This window comes from Cyprinus carpio, chromosome B24 (genome assembly GCF_018340385.1).
Source record: "Cyprinus carpio isolate SPL01 chromosome B24, ASM1834038v1, whole genome shotgun sequence".
NCBI classification, from domain to species: Eukaryota; Metazoa; Chordata; class Actinopteri; order Cypriniformes; family Cyprinidae; genus Cyprinus; species Cyprinus carpio.
The window spans coordinates 23,969,102-23,984,771 of NC_056620.1; the positions used below are offsets into that span (position 1 = coordinate 23,969,102).

General features: G+C 38.6%; 1 protein-coding gene across 1 annotated transcript in view; it reads right to left on the reverse strand.

Annotated features, from left to right (window-relative positions):
- Positions 1–15,375, reverse strand: part of LOC109047815 (receptor-type tyrosine-protein phosphatase mu-like) — a 230,700-nt gene extending 215,325 nt beyond the window's left edge. Inside the window, exon 1 of the mRNA XM_042752238.1 lies at positions 14,840–15,375. Within this exon, the coding sequence (XP_042608172.1) occupies positions 14,840–14,921 (82 nt within the window). The 5' untranslated portion in view covers positions 14,922–15,375. The remainder of the gene's footprint in view (positions 1–14,839) is intronic.
- Positions 15,376–15,670: the final 295 nt, after the last annotated feature.

The following is a 15,670-nucleotide window of genomic DNA, read 5'->3' on the forward strand; positions in this document are numbered from 1 at the left end:
TAAAACAGAATTAAAATTGCAGTAAATTGCATTTTATTATTTTTTTCCTGTAAACACACAGCTTATACCTGGGAAACAGCTTTATAGCTTATTCTGTGAAATTGTAAACAATCCTTCCAATAAAGTGCCAATGGCATGAAACCTGAATGGAACTCACATTTTAAAATAAAGTTTAAAGTAAAATCCATCAGAAGGTTGTCCAGAAAAAAAATTGGACACACAAAAAACCTGCTGTGTAAAAAAGAGCAGTGAATACTTAGAAAAAAGTGCATTTCAAATACATTTAAACATTAACCTCTCTCAGTCAGTCATAATTAGGCTGCAAGACTGAATTATGAACTGGTAAACGACAAAGCTTTAAATGTTAATTGTTAAAAAGCAATGTTATCAGCTTTTACGATTAAAACATTTGCAAACAACATTGTACTGCAGAATCTGCACAAATAAAAGTCTGCACACTGTGATTTTCATCGGATTTAAATATGTAACGTTAGTGGTCCTTATAACAGTGCAAAATTCAAAAATGTAATAAAGCGATAAAATGTTAACAAAACAGCTTATGCCTGAACTGACAGGAATTCGACTACCTGTGGGAAATGATGCAGAACACTATTCACTCATTATTTGAGAAAAACTTTGCATTGCAGTGCAAAAAAGGTCAACATGTCCAAATGTTCAGGGTTTAACAGTTAGGCTTGCTCTCTTTTTAGAAGATATGTTTCCTGCCGCAGAAAACAGCCGCAGTTTACAGTTTACTCTTCTTTTTTGAAGGCTCAAAGTAAAGTGCTCCCACACTTTGGATGACTTCGTCCGATTAGTTTTATCTTCCGCTTTTTTCTTTTTCTTTCTCGAGCTTACTCCACTGCCGTCTGCCTCACCCATCACGCTGAATGCTGCAGAGACGCTGTGCGGGAAGCACGTGACATAAAACGAGGGGCCAGCTATTGGCTAGTCGCTACTTCTCCTGCTGTACTGGCTGAGTAAAACCTCCGGTGGCTCATTACTGCCACACTTGGTCACCGCAGATTTAAAATATGCACGAAATGAGCCGCTTACGGCAAATAAAAATTATTTAGCAACGAATCGATTACTAAATTAGTTGACAACTATTTTAATAATCGATTTTAATCGATTAAATCGATTAGTTGTTTCAGCTCTAATTTAAACATTAACCTCTCTCAGTCAGTCATAATTAGGCTGCAAGACTGAATTATGAACTGGTAAACGACAAAGCTTTAAATGTTAATTGTTAAAAAGCAATGTTGTTTTTGCTTTTACGACTAAACATTTGCAAACAACATTGTACTGCAGAATCTGCACAAATAAAAGTCTTTGCACACTGTGATTTTTCATCGGATTTAAATATGTAGTGGTCCTTATAACAGTGCAAAATTAAAAAATGTAATAAAGCGATAAAATGTTAACAAAATAGCTTATGCCTGAACTGACAGGAATTCGACTACCTGTGGGAAATGAGGCAGAACACTATTCACTCATTATTTTGAGAAAAACTTTGCATTGCAGTGCAAAAAGGTCAACATGTCCAAATGTTCAGGGCTTAACAGTTAGGCTTGCTCTCTTTTTGCTCCCACACTTTGGATGACTTCGTCCGATTAGTTTTATCTTCCGCTTTTTTCTTTTTCTTACTGGAGCTTACTCCACTGCCGTCTGCCTCACCCATCACGCTGAATGCTGCAGAGACGCTGTGCGGGAAGCACGTGACATAAAACGAGGCCAGCTATTGGCTATTCGCTACTTCTCCTGCTGTACTGGCTGAGTAAAACCTCCGGTGGCTCATTACTGCCACACTTTGGTCATCGCAGATTTAAAATATGCACGAAATGAGCCGCTTACGGCAAATAAAAATTATTTTGCAACGAATCGATTACTAAATTAGTTGACAACTATTTTAATAATCGATTTTAATCGATTAAATCGATTAGTTGTTTCAGCTGCACGCTTTCCTCTCAATGACGAAATAAACATCAAAAATTGACAGCGGTGAGAAAGCAGCAGTTAAGAAAGCATCTGATTAGAGCAATGTGGATGCAGTTCAGTACTCCAGTAAAGTCCAGTCACGTCATGTTTATTTATATAGTACTTTATGCAATAGAATAGACAGCCTTAAATCAAGCAGCTTTATAGTATTGAACATGAAAAAACATATACATATATATATATATATATATATACACACATATATACATATACATATATATATATATATATATATATATAGCAGCTCTCCAGTGTGGAGCTAGCTAATGATAAAATTGTTTTATAAGTGGGAATTGTTGTGAATAAAATAGTTTATCCCAAAATAAAGTGTTTTATCACTTAGGTCTATCTTTATTTTGTTTCTCATCCATGTGACTTACAAAAGGAGACATTAGGCAGAATGATGTCATTCAGTCATTCAGATTTTTAAAAAGTACAGAGTAAAACATTATTTGAACAGTAAGTCTTGGCTTACATTACTATTTTTACATTTTAAATTGAGCAATTTCACCTTTTTTATAAGTTATGTGAAATTCTAATTGATTTTTTAAGTCAGTTTAACATAATTCAAGTTGAAATGACTTTTACAAACAAGTTGATCATACTTAATGTAAAGCAGCACCTGAACTAATGTTTTTAAGTTGAAATAGGTGGAATTTCTTTTATATTTCAATACTATAAAATTTTTATTATTGTTATTATTATTATTTTAAAAATACATTACTGGTATATGTAATACACTATTACAATGTACTATGAATAAAATAATAATAATAATACTAAAAAAAAATTATGTAACTGTATATTACAACATATAACTGTGCATATGCATACAAAATCAAATGCTGAAAAAAATAAATCAAGTCAAATCAAATGCTGATGGATAAAGTCCCATTTAAAATACATACACCATAAAATCTCTGACAAAAGACCGGTCACTCTAAACTCAAAGAACTGTGTACCGGTATAAATTGTTGGTCATAAAATGTGGTAAATTGTTCTAAATGTGAATGTTGTATCGGGCCGTGTATTCACTTCTCAGTGCAGGAGCGCGGGTCTTTTCTGGGTTTGTTTGTATGCACGCCGCATTGTTCCCTTCCACGCTTCCCGCTGTTTGCTCTTACGGCCCTCCGGTGACTAAAAGCGGCGTCTGAAGAGCCTGTGGCTGGACTCGATTAGCTGCGAGAGACCTTCCCTGTTCAGTTCCAGCGAGTAAACCCTCCGCAGGGGCCCGGCGACGGCTCGCGCTTGAAAGCAACACTTAAGAATCTGACAACAAACCAAACTGCTTCAATTTAATCCATCTCCCCGGGTGAGAGGAGCTGGAGGTAAACATATGCCCTCATTATTTGCACTGCTGCATCTGGAGACTGCAGTCTGACTGTGGATATATGCAGACGTTACACCGGCCCGAGCCGTAAACAACATGTCGCTGTAACACTAATAATCAACACAGGCTCATTGGAAATACGTGCCTCTAAATACATTCCTGCAAAACTAAAAAAAAACATACCTATACATACGAATCGCTGCAGTATCCAGTTGAAATAAACTGTATAGGCAGTAAAACTCATACAACTTTTAACTATTCCATTTCAAACAAAGTATGGTTTGCAGGTCCACAGTTATTTCTGGCTTGTTTCTGAAATAAACTATCCTTAAGTTACAAGAGTTTACATTGAATTAAATACTAGATACAGTTTATTGTCTAACCAAACTACCAATAATAAAAGAGAAAGGAAAAAAAAAAAAATCAAGAATAGTCTCGGTTTAAGACTTTTTATGACACTTTTTATAAGATGTAATATTGGTCTTGGGTGTCCCCAGAATGTGTCTGAAGTTTCAGCCCAAAATACCCCACAGATCATTTATTATAACATCTGTAAAATGTCATTTTTGGGTGTGTCTAAAACAAGAGATGTTTTGGTTTGTTTCACTTTAAACTGAAGACATTTCGAGATTGTAACCCACATTCAAAGGAATGACAACTTTCACAATCAAATCAAATCCCATCTGATATTTTTTCCTCATTTCAAAGTCAAAACGAGTTTCATTATGGCAGTAAACCGGGTTGTGAATAGAGTTTCATGTCAACTTTAAGGTTGGCAGGATCTTGAAGTTTGCCAAACACTAAAAATGGAGTTGGAGAGTTTGGAATATTTGGACGAGGCTGTAAGTATTGAGCAAAAGCCAGTGACCCAGTTTACTTATTCAATCATTTTAAGAACACCCACCCTCTCAAGAGATGGGAACAAATTAGCCATGATGGGATGAAACCACAGAACATAACACTCTGTGCTGCTGCATGTTGGGAAACAACATGACGGATAAACCCAAGAGAAGAGCGTCTCCTTCCACGAAGACAACCGACTGCCCTGCTTTAATAACGGCTGGTGCCAATTTATGAGGAAATGAAGCGGTCATTACTGGAGAGAGAGAGAGAGAGAGGGAGAGAGAGAGGGAGAGAGAGAGGGAGAGAGAGAGGGAGAGAGAGAGAGCGAGAGAGAGAGAGAGAGAGAGAGAGAGAAACGATTGATTTCATAATTCTGAAGCCTTGTTAAGCCTAAGAGATTCTTTCAAAAACATTAAAAATATTAATTATTACACATTTTTACATGTGATTTTGGCTGAATGAGCACAATCTTCTCTTCATCTAGTGCACACAAAATTGCACACGAACTAAACTGCATTAACTCTTTCCTCACCAAACACAGAATTTCCTGTTATGCATGAGACAACACTAGGAGGCGCTATTACGCATCTCCTGAATGAGTGTAGAAAGTGCTGATCAAAAACACAGACCAGGAAGACGCAGAAACGATCTCATGTAAACATATGCATATGAAAAATAATGCGATCATCAACACTAACCACATATAAATGAAACCTGCCTAATGTTAGCGAGTGAAATGTGGAAGTGTGCAAGCTTTGGGAGAACTGATGGAAGCCATCTACTGCATCTTTGCTTTTTATAATATTGCTGAATATGATCCAGATGTAGTTTGATACTGATTTTTTAATTATGAAACCTACCTACATTCAAGTGTTGATAAAAATAAAAATAAATGCTTGAAGCTAGAATAAAACGTTTTTTGTTTGTTTGTTTGAAAGTAGAGGGTCTGATGTTTATTTTGATGTATTGCATGTTCAGATATTCACACAATAAACTATTCTGTGGGCCATGAAATGTTAGTGAAAATGCTGGCAGTGGCCGGCAACTTTTTGTTAGAAACGTTGGTGGGGAAAGAGATAAAAACTCCACAATGAGTCTTGAATTGCTCACAATGGCATTCATGTGTGCCGTTCTCAGAAACACAGTCATTCAGACTCGACTGGAAGGCTTGCGGTGTGAAAGCGAGCGAGTGCAGTGTCTGTTGTGTTGGTTCAGGCCTCTGAGGCGGCTTTGGGGTCTGTGGCTGTTAATGCAGCGCCTGCGGACAGACCTGCGGCTCTTATCTGCTGCCTGTCCAAATGACCCTCAGCCGGCTTTATCTCGCACACCATCTCGTCTGCCTGTCTGCGTCTCGTCAGCGAGCTTCACCTGACAGTCTCGGTGTAGAGGTCCTAAAGGGAAACGACAGCCTCCTGCTGCGCCGCTGCCAGTTCCGTGTCACTTCTGCTCGTCTTCAACTCCACCAGCAAACAAAGTTGCCTGGTTTCTGTGCGATACGCTTCGGTTTTGTCTCACCTCTGGGACGCTGAGTATTAGGAGGAGAAGTTTGGGCAAGAAGTTGGAAGCATCGCCACACAGAAAGATTTTCCTTTCTTCAATGATCTAAACAGGGATTTGCTTAATTTTGCAGCTATTGGATTTCCCCAGTAGAGATTTGCCTCGTTTATCACTGTGGAGGGGCTCATTTCATGCTGCTGGCTCCTCTACAACGAGGCTTTTGGAGAACTATGGTACTGCAACAGCGGACAGAACTGATCTGCTAGACTAACCCTGCACTCCTTTGAGGGGAAAAAACACTAAAACGAATTCTTTGCTCCAATGGGAGGAGCAGCGAAATCTAACAAAACCTCACATATAATGTGTGACACAGGAGCACAGGAGATTCATGACTCAATCTACAGCATTGAAACACCGGTGGAAGACAATGTTAAACTGAGCTAAAATGGCCCAGATAATAGGGAACGTTCTTGCAAGGTTCTCTCAGAGTTATAAACAAACATTCCTCAAGTAACATAAACAGAGCGTGTGTTCAAAGTTTTCTGGTTGTCTCAAAACGTTAACACAAAAATGTTATTTATACATTGTTTGTTAAACCTTTTCTGAAAGATTTTAGTTGAATGTTTTCAGAAGAATCAGAGAACAGATACTTAATGATTAGAGAACGTTTATAAATAACGTTTTCATAACTTAATGGGAACGCTACAAAAGTGTTCTTAGAATATACTTTTCTCAGCTGGAAAACCATTTAAAGCCATCGTGAATCATATTTTAAATACTTTTAATGTTAATTTGTTAATTTTGTGTTTCATCAAAATGTAAAAACTTGCTTCTTCTTTCCCAAACATCAGTCAAACGCTCTTAAACAGATAATTCAAGCAAAAAAAAATCATCTTTTTTTTTTTATTTACTCCTCCTCTTTCTTCTGTGGAAAACAAAGGAACATTTTTTTAATATGAAATATAATTCTATTATTGCAAAGCTCTATATATAAAGTTGGATACATAAGTATCCAGTGTTGTCTGGCTGCCAACGTTCTTCAAAATATATTTTATTTTGTGTAGCACAGATGAATGGAGTCATACAGGTTTAGAATGAGTCAATTATGACAGAATTTAACCATCCAGTCATTTCCCAAAAGATAAAATCAACTCCCACCCTGCATTGTTCTACTTGAGTATTACATTTCACTTGAAAATACGCCACATTATGACAACAGACTGAGCTGCGGAAGTGGTTTCATGTTGCCTTAAAGGCTGTTCTGATAATTATTCACCCCTCTGCGTACGATATCACACCTGAACACCGAGCCACAAACACCCTGAACACACCACAGCCGGAAACGTCTGGTTAACTCAAAGCGTTTTTATAAAGATATCATCTTAAAGGCCGCCCGCTGCGGTTCGCTCTCCTCCTGGTAACACATTTAGCCCCTAAAAAGCTCAGCTGCTCTAATTTTGAAGAGTTCTTAACCTCACTTAACTTTGCCCACGCCACAAGAGATCCAGTTCCTTGAAAACGTCCCTCCTCGTCTGAGCTCGTATAAATGGATGACATACATACAGGGTTTCATCCATCAAGAGCAGATGAAATATGAGGTGTTAAGGAGCGGGCCATGTCCTGGGGCGCTTCATAAATCCATATATCCTTCCTGCTCGGAGAACAGTGACAATGACCCAAAAACAGGCACATGGAACAAGTGCCACAAGAAAAGCAGGCAGGAATACTGAAACAGCCATCAGAACGGAGGAAATGTGACCTGGACCACAAAACCAGTCATAGGGGTCAATTTTTGGAAATTGAGATTAATAGGGCAATATTTGGCTGAGATACAACTATTTTTTTTTGCACCCTCAGATTCCAGATTTTCAAATAGTTGTATCTCAGACAAATATTGTCCTCCTAACAAACCACACATCAATGGAGAGATTATTTATTCTGCTTTCAGATGATGTATACATCTCAATTTCGAAAAATTGACACTTAAGACTAGTTTTGTGGTCAAGGGTCACATATTGCATATTTTAATGTATTAATTTAGGTAGTGTGTTTCTCCACATTAACACCTCTGGTGCTTCAGACTTTCAGTTTTATCTCCTGTTATCTGATTCTCAGGATGGGCTAAACTCAAAATACTGTATAATGCCCAATTAAATATTTACATGCATTCGCCTTTCAGCTGTTATTGGGCGCATTTAAGTCTTTTTTAATATAGAATTCCCTTTGCCTGCTCCTCCAAAGCCCCTGGAGCTGCTGTAAGCACCCAATTCAAGGTTAAAAAGACACCCAGCGCTGCGAGCGTTTCTCCAGAAGGAGCTTCAATAAGAAATACTAATGCTGCAGTTTTATTTCGGTTCAATATTAATTTTACAAATTACATACATATTTTGCATAATGTTTATTAATGATCCAGCTCCCTTTGGTGAATACCTTTCCGGCGCGCTGCTCCACAGTGAATGCTTGCATCAGCAGCATCTGTGCTTCACTGTTCCTGCGCTCCGCAGATGCTACAGAGACACTACAGCTCTATTGCAAACTTCTAGACAGCAGGCTGCTTCAAAATAAAATCCACAAAGATAGATTCAGGCAAGAGAAACATTAAAAATACGCTTCTGTGCGATGCAAATGCTATTGCAAATGTTTTACTCAACATCTGCATGAGCCGTGCGTTTCTATGCTTTGAGTTTTGCATCATTTGCTTATCAGCATGTTAACATCAAGCTCTACTAGAGTCTCTTGTGCAATTGCATGCAATGAAAATTCACCCTTATTTCAAATGCATGACAGTTATTCCTGCATACAGTTCTGAGTGTTTTGAACATCCGATCAACAACTGATGCACTTGCAACCAAGTCCCAAGAACAGAAAAATATAACTGCATTGATTTGGATGTAACATCAAGACCTGAAGGATAAATAATGGTCCGTCGGAAACAATGGACTGCTCTGGTGGCATCTATCAGAGAGCAACATGCACATAACCACAAACAAGCATTTACAGTTAAAAATAGCCGTTACGTTCTTGTATTCATCTTGTGGAAAACTAATTAAGGATGCAATGGGAGGAGGGCAATGTGAAGGCTGTGAGCTGAATACACAGTCTCCAGCCTGATTTTCCTCGTGCGTTTCACTGAGACGTTATTCATGCAGCGGCACGGGACTCTAAACAACATGTGCCATTATTAAAATGGAAAAGGCCTCCATTCTGGCTCTAACTGTTCTGGCATTTCCTGCGTTCCCGCGGCCGAGCGCGAGGCCGGCGCTCTGAAAGGCCAGGTTCAATGTCAGCACTCAATGATTGGATTATTAATGCAATTAAATCTGCACTCTTACACCGGACTGTGCCTGGACTCAAGAGCAGCAGTTATGTGGAGTGTAAAATTACGGTTGTTGTGCATGTCAAAATAACATGAGCGCAGAGAGCAGGAAAATAAAACAGCCATCTTGGTTTACCTTGAACCAGACTGAGCACTTTATGATGGAAACAGCATGAAATACGCTCTTAAAAACAGGGGGTTTTCACAGCGATGCCATAGCAGACCTGTTTTGCTTCTTCAAAGAACCTTTCAATGATCAGTTCTTAAAAGAACAATGATTTTCTTAGTAAGAACATGTTTAGAATCTAAAGAAACACTATAAAGAACCTTTTGTCCAATGGAAAGATCCCATGGATGTTAAAGTTTCCTCATGGAACCATAAAGATGCTTTATTTTTAAGAGCGCAAGCATTTACTTTCCAATTAAGACAATATAGACTAATGGTCAAAACTGCTATTAAGGCATTGCTTTAGCAAATTCACATCCATATCTGGCTTTATTTTTTACATATTTTTTGATTTGGCACACCATGCCATTTTACAAGAGAAAGGAACAAAATGGGGAAAATATAACATGCTCTTAAAGCACATCTTCACTTGCAATTTCCAATATTTCAGTCATCAGTAGCACAGGTAGCAATAAACAACAATACATTGTATGAGTCAAAATTATAGATTTTTCTTTTATGCCAAAAATCATTAGGATATTAAGTAAAGATCATGTTCCATGATGACATTTAGTAAATTTCCTACTGTAAATATATTAACAATCAATTTTCAGTAAGTAATATGCATTGCTAAGAACTTCATTTGAACAACTTTAAAGATGATTTTCTCAATATTTAGATTTTTTTGCTCCCTCAGATTCCAGATTTTCAAATAGTTGTATCTCAGACAAATATTGTCCTCCTAACAAACCACACATCAATGGAGAGATTATTTATTCAGCTTCAGATGATGCATGCATCTCAATTTTGAAAAATTATGACTGGTTATGACTGGTTTTGTGCTCCAGAGTCACATATATATATTTTCCTTTTCTAATTTTTTATTTTTTTTTGCTTTATTTTTTGCATTGAAATGTAAACAATAATATAAGAACATTTGATTAAAAATACATTTAAAATAAAAAATAAAAAATGTAATTATTGAAAAAATAAATAAATCTAATACTGTACATTTTAATGTAACATAGATGGATACAATGTAACTTTTGGCCAACAACACTCAATCAATTTTTTTCCCTTCATATTAAAAAGTCTTCTTTACAACATGCTATCAGTAATCATCAGTATCCTGTTTCACTCACAAATACGTCAATAAAATGAGTTACAAACAGCGTTTCATGTTTACTATAACGGTTCAAATGAATTCCTGCTGACACGGGAACAAAAGCAGGAAACAGAAGGACAAACCTGAACACTAAAACACTCAGCAAACATCCACCGCTCGATGTCAAAGACACACATGCCAGGTTCACGAGTAACACCAGAAGAAAAAAAAACCGTGAGAAATAATTAGTGTCATTAAAAAAACAATTTGGCACGACACAGTCCTCGCGTGCAGCTCAAATATTTACGCCTCCTCTATTTAGCGTCGACGTAAATGAATCTCTGGGATTAGCGCCGGGCATCGATGCTTGGCAACAATTAAAAATGTCACCAAATGTGGGAGACGAACACATGGTGGCTCTGTGGCGCACGGAGGAAACTTCTGCTCTCCTGCGCGGCTTTCATCTCTCGCCTCGGGCGACCGAACGATGCTCAAGTGAGACAACTTCCCGTCAAAAAAATCTACCCTTCAAGAAACAATGGCCTGATCATAATTAGGTCAGGAAAACACGGAGAAGTGCTGCGGCGAAGTTAAACTAGGCACGGCAAATTGTTAATGAGTCAAACGAGGGCCATTAAAACTCTGCAGATGCAGGTTGATGATAATGGAGATATCCGCCTGTGGTCAGACGAACACTCACCTGCGAGAACACGAGCATCAAACCAAAAAAGCCTTTGAAATTAGGACAGCGCTGGCCCACTGTGGATTAATTAGCTGTGTTTTTGAGCACGTCACCTACACCTACTTCACATATCAGTGGCCGTCGTATTATTAGGGCTTAATCACCTAGCGCTTGTTTATTTATGGTCGTTTATGAAGTGTGATGTACCAAGCCGCTGGCGGACCACCTGTCCACCTTGTGCACCACAGCAGGCCTGTGTTAGTGGAAGCGGCTGATTCATTAGCTTTTATGCTCGTTTGTAGCCCACCCGAGGACGAGGGAGCTTTCATTAGTACAGCGCTGTTTACTCAGCAACTTACACACTGCTAACGAACAATCCTACACACACACACACACACACACACACACAGGTGAACATCTATACTAGCGCATATATGCAGACTGTGACTAAAATGGTGTAATAATGTTAAGATTTGCTTGTTTTTTTCATGGGAACAGATGCACTGCATCAGTGTCTCAACAATGGATGCTCTGCAGTGAATGGGTGCCGTCAGAATGAGAGTCCAAACAGCTGATAAAAACATCACAATAATCCACAAGTAATCCACAGCACTCCAGTCCAGCAGTGAAACATCTGAAGAAGACAAAAGATGAAACACATCCAGCATTAAGATGTTTTTAACTCCAAATACATAGAGTCTATAATCCATAATAACACTTCCTCCAGTGAAAAAGTGTTCTGGTGTGAATCAGGAGAGAAATCTGCACAGATCAAGCAGTGTTTAAACAGCTCTGAACAAATATGTGTCTGGATTTTGATGTGAGAGACAACAGCAGATGCACTTTTTCACTGGAGGAAGTGTTATTATGGATTATGAACTCGTATTTAACCTAACCATAATATCCGGTTTCACTCACAAGCGTCAATAAAATGGGTTGCACACATCATCTCATGCTGACTTTAAAGGTTTAAACTAATTCTTTCTGATGCAGGAACAAAAGCAGGAAACGTAAGAACAAACAACAACCTGAACACTAAAGCACTCAATTATAAAGATTTAAAACGTATTATAAGTATTATAGCAGAAAAGTATGGTTTTATAAATTGACATTAAATTATAAAATGAAAACATATTTGCAAGATGTATGACATTATTAATGTTGGAAATGAATCACAGTCAGTTCATTGCATCTGTTTATGCATTCATCAATCATGATGTCTGATTCATGTACAAATGACTCCGAGAAAAAAGAAAAACCACGATTCAGTTTCAAATGGAGTAATTTATCAGTTTAAAATGATAGCATTTACTGCACCTCTATGTTGATTTAAGTCTGATGACTGTGTGAATAAATCAAATCAATAATGTAACAACCCAAAACAAAAAAAAAATAATCTCCCAAACAAACCATTCAAGATATAGGTCGCTCTCTATCCATTCATTATTTAGTGTGTGAGAGTGTGTGTATGTCAAACACTGAGAGTCCGTACGTGTGTGTGTGTGTGTGTGTGTTTTTTGCTGGAATGCGGTCGCAGGAAGTCACACACCTCAACACAATCGTTTGCAGAGCTCAGACATGACAAACACTGAGAGGCCAGACTGGAATTCTGCACAAGGGCACAGAAATGCTTTCGGCAGATGATGGTAAACTATTGCAGCTTCAGCCGTGTGGCTCATGCAACCGTCAAAATGGCACGCTAACACAATCAGCTGGCCTCCTTCAATTAAACGCAGATCTAGTTTCAACCTCCCATGAGTCTTGGAAACACTCCATGAATATGATGTGGACTAATTAAAGGAAACTGCGGTGCTCAGGAAGAACGAGCTCAGAAAACACACAGGTGATGCCCGTCACGATGAATGCGACGAGAACAATGTGAATCAAACACAATGTGCTGCATGCGACTGAATCCACGGAAGATGCTGTTAACGGCTGTGTGGCTCAGGATATCCTCTGCGTCACCAGTCAAAATAATCTCCATAATGCTCATCCTGCTCAGGGGGCGACGGTCAATGAATCCGAACTGAACACTGACAATGCTTTCTTTCTCCGAGAGGAGCTTGAGCAATGCAGTTCATCTGATTTCAGACGTTTTCTCTCGTAAAAATCAATGAAAACATAATAGCAGCTCCGTACATTTCAAACCAACTCATGCAAACAAGCACAAAGCACTCGTATGAATCATTCATTTCAAACACAACTATCCCAAAAACATAGACAACCCAAACCCATTTAACAATCGTGCATCTTCATTTGTGTACATTTATAGCACTCATGTAACCAATTATTAAATATTTTACATCTGATTATAACTAAAATAAATGAGTAAATAAAATGTTAAAATGTTTTGTATAAAATATAAATGGAAAAGTTAACTAAAATACAAAAATAAATATATATATAAACTAGTTTAAACAAATAAAAAAAAAAAAAAAAAAAAATACATACATATATATATATATATAAACTAGTTTAAACATTTTTTTTAAATACAAATGGAAAAGTCATGCATATATAATCTTTTCATATGTATGCATGTATGAATTTTCCTGATATTTCCAAGTTTCACGAGCGTCGGATCCCTAATACTATCAGAGCTACTTATTATGTGTCACACAAGCATCTAGGCGTCTCATATATTGGATTTTTGTGGGATTTGTATGATAGTGGGAATCTGGAGTTAATCCCATATTATATGTGAGCACTGCTGCCCCCATCAGGACACAACATACAGAATAAACCACTCAGCTTACTGAGATCAACCACATAACTACATGCACAAAATAGAGTTTAACTCATCAGAAAGTCACAGTTTGTACTACTCATGGTGCATATTTTAAAACGACACTGAAGTCATTCATAAAAACAAATTAAACTGCGTCTAATGCGCCGCTGAGGTCTTGGTTGCTACAAAACCATCTCAAACACAGATGGATCTCATTTACTAGCACATGCACTTTAGGAAAACAAGTTTAAAAAAACCACAATCAACGCAGAGCAAAAGTGTCTGTGTGTGTTTGACTGCTTTGCATTAAAAAATAAGATTATAGAATAACTAAAGATAAAAATAGCACAAAGGCATGTCTTTCTCTCTGTGTTTGTTATCTAGTTAAACACGGTGACTGACGGAACGCAGGAACTAACTGATCAGAAAACTAAATATTCACACAAAAGCGTTACTGTTCATATACAGGCTACTACAATATTCAACCTGTTTATATGTTAAAAGAAAGTTATTTCTGAATGTCCTGTGAAATTCTTAAAACGCTTTTCGGTCTTTTGAACGTTCTGAAATAAGTTTAAACGTTTAAAAAACGTTTCAGAGAGAAAACACGTATAGATAATGTGTTTGTGAGAACATCTGTACGTTCTCGCAGACGTCTGGAGAACATTATTAAAGTCCAGATCACTCTCGCGTTTATTCTTAACTTCAGAGAACCTTTCAGAACGTTGGCCAGTGTTCTGAGAGCGTTCTCTGTTCGCTGGGATTATCTGTGGTACATGCAGAAAAAACAAACCGTGTGCGTGATATAATGTTCACTAAAACAGCTACACGGCGTTTTTGTTAGAAAATAACCGGATCACTAACCACTGCGCAACACAAAGGAGTTTTCTCATACACACATATTCTTCGGTTATTTCTCGAAAGATGTTTGTTTTAAACGAAATGTACCGAGAAACGATCTAACTGTTCCTCAGAAGAAGGAGAAGTCGGTGTGTTCGAGTGTCTGAGGGAAACTTTGGGCTGTGGCGACAGAGAAATACAGACTCTTTCTGACACCAAACGCGTCGCAGCCGCTAATTTGCGCAAATGAAGTAACTTTCTGAAGTTGATGTGCTCCGTTGCGCGACTGAGCAGAATCTCAGCGGGGGTCTTTGGGAACAACCGAAGAGCTTACCTTGGGATTCTTGATCCGTTTCGGCTGAGATCACGAAAATAACGGAGGAAACGAGAAAAGCCGTTAAAAGTCTCCGATCCATGACGGGAGTCTCGCGAACGCCACCCCGCGCTCCTCTCGCGCCGAACCGAAATTATTCCCGTTTGTCTGAGCAGCCGTTAACGGTACACCCCGCTCAGCGTCTCTGGACTAGTTGAACTCAACTGTGTCTGTCCGTTCGTTACCGACTTTAGGACCGCCGCCGGAGGAGCGTGACGTCACCGCGACGCAAGCAGAGGGGCGTTTTGTGCCGTCGGTCTCCGGTGGAGTTTAACCGTGCGCTGCGCTCCGCTCCTCCGCGTGGAGAGACTTCAATGCGTTTAACGGGGGAGTTTCCTCAAACCAGTTGCGCTGTATTGGAGGAGCGAGCGGATCGAGCCGAACCGAACCGAACTGAGCCGAGGTTTAGTTCGTTGGGAACTGTGGGGATGCGATGCGTAAATACGTAGAGCGCGCGCGGAACGCAACAAATGACTCTGAACGCGAGCAGAACTCCTGCGGATCTGCGTTCATCAGATCTGAGACACAAACTCTGTGTGTGTGTGTGTGTGTGTGTGTGTGTGTGTGTGTGTGTGTGTGTGTGTGTGTGTGTGTGTGTGTGTGTGTGTGTGTGTGTGAAACGCAGGGAAACTTTACAGGTTTCGGGTCCGCAAGGGTGCGCCAGAGGGACCGTCCAAAATTATTTCCAGGACAAGAGTAAAAATTGAACAATAAATGCAATCAATAATAATATTGAATAAATAACTATTGATGCAAATGAATTAGATTAAATAATATTTCGAATGAATACAT